This window comes from Triticum urartu, chromosome 7A (assembly GCF_056163025.1).
Source record: "Triticum urartu cultivar PI428250 chromosome 7A, HENAU_Tu73, whole genome shotgun sequence".
NCBI classification, from domain to species: domain Eukaryota; kingdom Viridiplantae; phylum Streptophyta; class Magnoliopsida; order Poales; family Poaceae; genus Triticum; species Triticum urartu.
The window spans coordinates 29961343-29970259 of record NC_141879.1 but is presented as its reverse complement, the minus strand read 5'-3'; the positions used below and the strand labels follow the sequence as shown (position 1 = coordinate 29970259).

The following is an 8917-nucleotide window of genomic DNA, read 5'->3' as shown; positions in this document are numbered from 1 at the left end:
TCGGTACGTTACTTGCCCGAGATTCGATCGTCGGTATCCCAATACCTTGTTCAGTCTCGTTTCCGGCAAGTCACTTTACTCGTTCCGTAATGCATGATCCCATGACCAAACACTTGGTCACATTGAGCTCATTATGATGATGCATTACCGAGTGGGCCAAGAGATACCTCTCCGTCATACGGAGTGACAAATCCTAGACTCGATTCGTGCCAACCCAACAGACACTTTCAGAGATACCCGTAGGTCACCTTTATAGCCACCCAGTTACGTTGTGACATTTGGCACACCCAAAGCACTCCTATGGTATCCGGGAGTTGTACAATCTCATGGTCTAAGGAAATGATACTTGACATTGGAAAAGCTCTAGCAAACGAACTACACGATCTTGTGCTATGCTTAGGATTGGGTCTTGTCCATCACATCATTCTCCTAATGATGTGATCCCATTATCAATGACATCTAATGTCCATAGTCAGGAAACCATGACTATCTGTTGACCAACGAGCTAGTCAACTAGAGGCTCACTAGGGACATGTTGTGGTCTATGTATTCACACATGTATTACGATTTCCGGATAACACAATTATAGCATGAACAATAGACAATTATCATGAACAAGGAAATATAATAACAACCATTTTATTATTGCCTTTAGGGCATATTTCCAACAATGAGTTCCATTTAACTAGGATAGTATTTCATTTATTCCCTCCGTGCATGACGTTTGCTCGCCGGGCATTGAAATTACTCCCTCCTTTCATCTATATAGGTCCTAATGCATTTTTTAAGACTGCCTTTGACTATTGACAAGATTAATAGTACATGACATGCACAATGTGAAAATTATATCATTGAAAGCTCCTTTCACACAGGAATTTAACGGTGTGATCTGTGTATGTTGCATGTCATATATTATTGCTCTAATATTTGGTTAAAGTTAGCCTCGAAAAACGCATTAGGCCCTATATAGATGGAAGGAGGGAGTATTACTACTTGAGCTGTGAAACATGCAAGGCTCCTATGAAAATAATTCTTGACCATCGCATCTAAGAAAGTTGTATCCATTGACAAATCATGACGCGTGGATGCATGCATGTGCCAAGGTACACCGCCCACTAGCTCTTATTCCCCATCTGATCTAGGTACAACATCTCTTAGAAAGAAGAAATCATCTAGGTACATCGAGGACAAATTTCCAAAGTTTTTGTCCACCTAGAAGCATTGTGAAGGAAGTACCTTTTTTATATCTCTAAATGACATGAAGTTTATACAGTTCCTTCATATGCCCAAATTATCACCCTCCTCCAAATTGCAGCTCAGTCAAATCATCTATGTGAGCCCAGGTTCAATTTATATTTCATGGCCAAATTGGCACGTTGCAAAGCAAGTGTTATATAGACCCCTCCTATTACCCTCAAACTTTTCGGGCACTCTTCCATACCCAAGTCATTTCCACATGATAATATTCAGCTCAATTTTCCTAGTAAATCTTTCTCAGGAAATTTCCAAAGTTTCTACCTCGAGAGAAGCTTTGTGAAGTAAGTACTAGCTAGGCTTACCCAAATGATAGGAAAATTTACCAGCGCATGACCATACCTATGTAACTTACCTACACCAATTTTTAGCTCATTTCATTCAACCAATCTCTCTCACTAGTTTTCCCAAGTTTTTGTCCATAGAAGAGCATTGTGAAGGAAGTACTACTTTGGCATGTCAAAATGATATCAATTTTCTACAATGCTTTCCTATGCCCAAATAACCATCCTCCACCAAATTTCAGCTCAATCTATTCATTATTTTGAGCCCAGCTTCAACATTCATATTTTTGTCCAGTGTGGTACTTTGCAAAGCAAGTACCACCTAGGATCCTCCTTTTGAGCTGAAAATTTGTGAATACATTCTCCTTAGTAGATTATCATCCTCGGGCAAAACTCACACCCATTGGCCATGTGCATTTCCCGTACCGCTAATCAAACACTTGGCTGCTTATTCATGTTTGAGCATCGATCGGTCTCCTCGTGAGAATCTTATGTTGTGTTTTTCTTCCTAGCACATACCTGGGGAGTGCCCAACCCACTAGACATGCCTAGGCCGCCCAGAACACATGGCAACGCCACGGCCACGCGGTGACCACGCGGCGGGCATGCGAGTTTACGCGCTCTAGAGTTGGGGGCCTCGGCCACCGCCCAAACCTCGACATATCGCCACCAAACCATATATTTATGATTAAAAAGGTACTTATGTAACTAGAAATGATTTTTGGAAAAAATAAATAGCAAACTATGAGGCAGCTGCAGTTCAAATTTGACCCGCTTCCTACTGAATCGGCGGGAATTTGTCTTTTTCACCAGAGGTGGATCAAAATTTTTGACACCCAACCATTTTGTCAATTGTGCATTAAATATGGCCTAGTATTTTATAAAATTGATTAGGTCCAGTTTTGCAACAAATATATGGTAGGTCCTTCACAAAAAAACTCATTTCAGGCACTCAGAAAATGGAAAATGGTTTTTTCGTCCAAAGAAAATGAAAACTTCCTTAGTCAACATTGTTTGCCATTTCAATATGCACCCATGTGCACAATATGAGATCATTTGAACAAACTATGCCATGAATGTGGCCATAAGATTGATCATTTGGCTTGAAAGCCATGAATCTTCACACCTGATAGCTCATTTCTGAGAACACTTTTTTAAAATAATTACTGTATTACAATTTTATTATTTTTCCTGTAAACTTGTTCACATATAATGACACAAATGCGAAGGTTTTCCAATTTTTTCATTTTTTTTTGAATTTTTGATGCCCGTTTCAAAATGCGGTCAAAACGGCGGGCTTGACCGTTCCTAACTAGTGGTTGAATATTGGAATTTTTTTGGTGTTTCTCTGATTAAATAGATACTTATGTACCTAGAAATGATTTTTGGAAAAAATAAATAGCAAACTATGAGGCAGCTGCAGTTCAAATTTGACCCGCTTCCAATTGAATCGGCGGGAATTTGTCTTTTTCACCAGAGGTGGATTAAAACTTTTGACACCCAACCATTTTGTCAATTGTGCATTAAATATGTCCTAGTATTTTATAAAAATGATTTGGTACAATTTTGCAACAAATATATGGTAGGTCCTTCACAAAAAAACCTCATTTCGGGCACTCGAAAAATGGATAATGAATTTTCCGTGCAAAGAAAATGAAAACTTCCTTTGGCAACATTGTTTGGAATTCCAAGATGGACCCTTGTGCACAATATGAGATCATTTGAACAAACTATGCCATGAATGTGGCCATAAGATTGATCGTTTGGGTTGAAATACATGAATCTTCACACATGACAGCTCATTTCTGAGAACACTTTTTTAAAATAATTACTGTATTACAATTTTATTATTTTTCCTGGAAACTTGTTCACATATAATGACACAAGCGAAGGTTTTCCAATTTTTTGATTTTTTTTGAATTTTTTATGCCCGTTTCAAAATGCGATCAAAACGGCAGGCTTGACCATTCCTAGCTAGTGGTTGAATATTGGAATTTTTTGGTGTTTCTCTGATTAAATAGATACTTATGTACCTAGAAATGATTTTTGGAAAAAATAAAGAGCAAACTATGAGGCAGCTACGGTTCAAATTTGACCCGTTTCCAGCTGAATCGACGGCAATTTGTCTTTTTCACCAGAGGTGGATCAAAACTTTTTTCACCCAACCATTTGGTCAATTGTGCATTATATATGTCCTAGTATTTTATAAAATTGATTTGGTCCATTTTTGCAACAAATATATGGTAGGTCCTTCACAAAAAAACCTCATTTCGGGCACTCGAAAAATGGAAAATGAATTTTCCATGCAAAGAAAATGAAAACTCCCTTTGGCAACATTGTTTGGAATTCCAATATGCACCCTTGTGCACAATATGAGATCACTTGAACAAACTATGCCATGAATGTGGCCATAGGATTGATCGTTTGGGTTGAAATACATGAATCTTCACACATGATAGCTGATTTCTGAGAACACTTTTTTAAAATAATTACCGTATTACAAGTTTATTATTTTTCCTGAAAACTTGGTCACATATAATGACACAAAGCGAAGGTTTTCCAATTTTTTGATTTTTTTTTTGAATTTTTTATGCCCGTTTCAAAATGCGGTCAAAACGGCGGGCTTGACCGTTCCTAGCTAGTGGTTGAATCTTGGAATTTTTTTGGTGTTTCTCTGATTAAATAGATACTTATGTACCTAGAAATGATTTTTGGAAAAAATAAATAGCAAACTATGAGGCAGCTGCAGTTCAAATTTGACCCGCTTCCAACTGAATCGGCAGGAATTTTTCTTTTTCACCAGAGGTGGATCAAAACTTTTGACACCCAACCATTTGGTCAATTGTGCATTAAATATGCCCTAGTATTTTAGAAAATTGATTTGGTATAATTTTGCAACAAATATATAGTATGTCCTTCACAAAAAAACTCATTTTAGACACTTTAAAAATGGAAAATGATTGAAAAAAACTAATTTCTCCTAACTCTTTTAAAAGATATTTGTCTTATTTCGATTTGTCATTATTCCTGAAAACTAAGGTCAAATTTGATGAAACATGAGAAGATATTTTATTTTTATTTTTATTTTTCAGATCATAAAATAGCCAATATGATTTAGCACCTTACTTTTAGTCGATTACGACCAATCTAGATGGTCAAAAAATGTAGTACTGGTATACTGCGTTCTGATTGGTCCAGGAGCATCTCACGCGGATCGTGCCTAATCACCGTCGGATGCTCCTGGATCCAACGGCCCGCCTGTCTCACCCACGTCGCCCAACCCACAACCCGCACTCCCTCCCACGCACCCAACCGCACCCAACCCCTCGTGCCCACTCGCCTCTCTCTCTCTCTCTCTCGAACCCTAGCGCTCCACTCCTCTTTGGCCGCCGCCACCTCCGGCGCCCTTTGTTCGGCGAGATCCATATGGATCGATCCCCTCCAATCCGCACCACCTCCGGCGCCCTCTGTCCGGCGAGATTCATATGGATCGATCCCCTCCAACCCTCCAACCCACGACTCCTCCTCCTCTCCTCCTCTCTGGATCCCTGGATTGACCCAACCGCTTCTCCCCCAATCCCGGCCTCCTCCATGCCGAGCCGAGAGACACTCCCCACTTCCAGCCAAAACCCTAGCCTGAGACCCCTTCCTCCTCGATGGCCAACCCCTCCATGGCGGCCGGCGGCAGGGTGCCCTTGGCGGTGGTGGTCTGTGCCGTCGGAGCCCAGATCCGCAACCGCATCCGCGTGGCGCCCGTCGATCGCGTGGCTGCGGCCCTGGCGACGCGATGGTAGCGTCGGCCCTGGCGGGGTTGGAGGCGGCGAGGCAGTCCCTGAGAAACCGCGAGATCCTCGGCGCCGTGGGCACCACCGCGGCGGCGCTAAGCACCACCGATGCCGATGGGGTCCAACGAGGCAGACAAGCCGCTGCGGCGGATCGGTGCGTCGTTCGAGCAGCTCGCGGCCGTCGCCAAGCCACAGCAGCAGCCCGCGATGGCGGCGGGGGACTTCTCGCGTGCCTGCTCCAACATCTCCGTCCTCTTTGGCTGCCTCGGCATCGCCTTCAAATTTGCCTTGATGGACTACGTCGCCAAGGCAAGCGGCCGCTCCTCATCCCCCCTCTCCTCCCCCGCTACCTGCTCTGCTGTTCGGTATGCTACTTCATTGTGCTTGTACTGTATGTGGTAAAATTTCTGGTGATTCCTCCCCGGGACATTGATTTAGTTGTGTGAAGCTGAGAGGTTTGGGATGAAATGACCATTGCTTGTTCAATCAGTAAATTCTTCAGTGTTCTTGGCTTCTTAGTACATGCACATTGAGTACATGCACATTCACATTTATTGTATCTGAATTGTATCAACTTGCCAGTTAGCTAATTACTAAAATCATGTGCACATAACTATGTGAAGTTGATGTTCAACGATTACATGTGATAAATAGGAAGCATATTTTTATCAGTGGACTGCTATTTCTGTTCTTGCTTCTGTTTGCAAAATTAGGTGATCATGGTAGCCTTGTTTTCTTTAGTGTTAAAAAAAGTACTAGGCTGCAGTTTTTTAGTGTGTCATCTTTATATGTGTCTTTCGAGTGAACAAACTATGCTAAAGGTAGATCAGGACTTTCATCTGAAGTGGAATTCTATCTTGGGTCTGATCTTTTGAATGAAAAGTTTTAGTTAGAAATACACTGCTTTCTATCTGAAGGGGTGTATAGCTGTGTTGTATGACATTGTTAGTTTTTAATGTACAAAAATTTGGTAGGTATTCTAGGCTGATGGTTGTTGGGACTCTATAGTTATTGAATGGATTTGCTAGCAACAAGGTGCCAGGCACAATTTACTGGTTATGAGAAGACTATAGTTGTGTTATTGTGATATTCAATTTATAGAATTGACTATGTTCTGTTTTTGCTTCAGGTAAACCAAGGTTTTGCTCATGGCTCGTACTAAGCAGACTGCTCGTAAGTCCACTGGAGGAAAGGCTCCTAGGAAGCAGCTAGCCACCAAGGTTTGTGACTGCAATATTGATAGTTTACCTATGCCATGTCTTTATTTATGGTTTAGGTAAATTGAACTGGGTATAATTTGAACCTCAACCTTCATTGCCAGCTTATGACCAGATATCCTACTGATGTATATGGACTATCATGGTATTATTGTTAATTTGACCATGTGCTCTACTTTGCTTTTTGACAGGCTGCCCGTAAGTCTGCTCCCACAACTGGAGGAGTGAAGAAGCCTCACCGTTACCGCCCTGGAACTATTGCTCTTCAGTGTGTAAAATCTTCCAACCTATTCTAGCATGTGTTATAGTTTTGTTTTGAAGTATTCTCAAATGAGTAAATTTTGTGCTTGACTTTGCAGTGAGATCCGCAAGTACCAGAAGAGCACGGAGCTGCTCATCAGGAAGCTTCCATTCCAGAGGCTTGTTAGGGAGATTGCCCAAGACTTCAAGGTGATCAATCAACTTGTGCACAACATTGTGATGCTCCTGTTGTGTCAACTCTTATAGTATGATGAATCAAGTAAACTAAAAGCACCATCCTGTTCTGTCTGTGCAGACTGACCTCCGCTTCCAGAGCCATGCGGTGCTGGCCCTTCAGGAGGCTGCAGAGGCCTACCTGGTGGGTCTCTTCGAGGATCCGTGGCGAGAGGGCTTAAGGTGCTTGCTTTGCCTGTGGGAATGTCTCTGGCGGGCATCTGTGTCTGCTTTTGCTGCTGTTTTCTCTAATTTAACTTACTTCTCGTTCCCCTGTTTCTGCTGTCAGTATTCCCATGGCAATTTAGGTAACTATAGTAATAATGTACAAGAAACATCATTGCATTACAAGTTGGGTTTAAATCAACTTGTGAGCAACTGGGTGCGCCCATTCTAGAAATATGATATGTAGATTTGCTTCACAGAACTGATGATGATGCACGTATTTGGAATAGTCCAGTCCATTCTCACAACCAATTAAGTCACGTACATTCTAGTTAAAGAATAACACACGATTAATTAATTCTTGGGCTCTTCTAGCCATGCTTCTTACACTAGGTTCCAAGTAGAGATTCCTATATACGTATACTTGCTTTGCTGCCGATTCCTGACTCTGTCTGTCTGTTTTGGAACTGTAAAATGCAGTGATGCCAAACATCGCCTCTGCTTCAACTGATTAATTTTCTGCGTGCCAAACAGAGCCTATGATGTTATCAAAATATTTGCTACTCTTAATGGGTTTATCCCACTTGATGATCTTAACCACCAAGATCTCTGAGGCTCTTATTTCTAGTCTAATGTTATCAGTACAGTACATCCGCTGTTTGCATGATAGATACATATATGTGACATCAATTTGTCGTTGGATATTGCTGGAAACTAGCTATGTCACATCAATTTCTTGGTTGTCTAGTTTGTTATGTCACATCAATTATATGCTTTTTCTGAGATTGTGTTTTAGCTACTGCCACTTTGAGCTGTTGTAGATTTTAGTTATCAATTACAACAAAGCATTCTTACATTCCAGACTTGATCTTACTACTAAATAGCACCCCCTGTTGTTGTTGTTGTTGTTATTCACCCTATCCTTGCTGTTCTGTTTTCTTGTTGGCAGATATTTTGAGTAAATTCAAGACGAAAGATGTTCAAAGAAGCTCCAAGACATTCTTATATTGCAAGTTATGTAATAATAGATGGGTTATCTGGGAATTTAATGTATCCTCTCTCTGTTTGTGAATGAAATAGTAATTATGTATGTGATTTAATGTATCTTCTCTCTGTGAATTTCATGTATGTTTCAGAATTACAATTCCTGTTTCATATGAAATAGTAATTATGTATGTGATTTGAAAATGTGTGCAATGAAAACATGACTCATGCGACCCACTTATCAAAATAATTTGAGCACATTTGAAATTTCTGACGTGTGGGACCAGTGTATGATATTATGATATTTGGGACAAATGTAAAACAGTGGAAAATAAAATAGCAAAAAGTAAAAGATCATAGGATGTAAAAGGCCGCATCTAGAAATAAAAAGGCCAAATTGTTGGGCCAAGCCCATGTAGCTAGAGAAAATTAATAAAGAAAATATACAGAAAAAATGCCGAATTGTTGGGCTAGGCCCATGTAGAAAACCGAATTGGACCGGGCTGAATCTTGTGCCACATCAGCTTGCCACGCTGGATGCCTACGTGGCCTGGGGAGGTTGCTAGTGACCAAAATGCCACAGTAGACGTATTTTGGTCATAAACGTCTTCGACCATTCCATACGAAAGGTCGCTAATGTCAGTTTATGACGGCCAGCTTTTGACCTTATGTTTTTGGTCACAAAAAGGTCACAAATGAAAATTTGTGACCATTCAGTGACCAATAGTGGTGGTCACAAGTTGACATATTTCTT

General features: G+C 40.8%; 1 protein-coding gene and 1 non-coding gene across 2 annotated transcripts; both read left to right on the top strand.

The window, feature by feature from the left end:
- Positions 1-6464: 6464 nt before the first annotated feature.
- On the top strand, positions 6465-7690 carry LOC125518178 (histone H3.3-like). Its single transcript, XM_048683101.2, has 5 exons — positions 6465-6543; positions 6732-6808; positions 6900-6990; positions 7097-7197; positions 7660-7690. Exons 1-5 carry the CDS (start codon positions 6472-6474, stop codon positions 7688-7690), a joined length of 372 nt encoding a protein of 123 aa, XP_048539058.2. The 5' UTR covers positions 6465-6471.
- Positions 7691-7713: 23 nt separating this feature from the next.
- LOC125533267 (small nucleolar RNA SNORD24) lies at positions 7714-7796 on the top strand. Its single transcript, XR_007294198.2, has one exon. It is a non-coding gene; the product is annotated as a small nucleolar RNA SNORD24 (small nucleolar RNA).
- The last annotated feature ends 1121 nt before the right edge of the window (positions 7797-8917 follow it).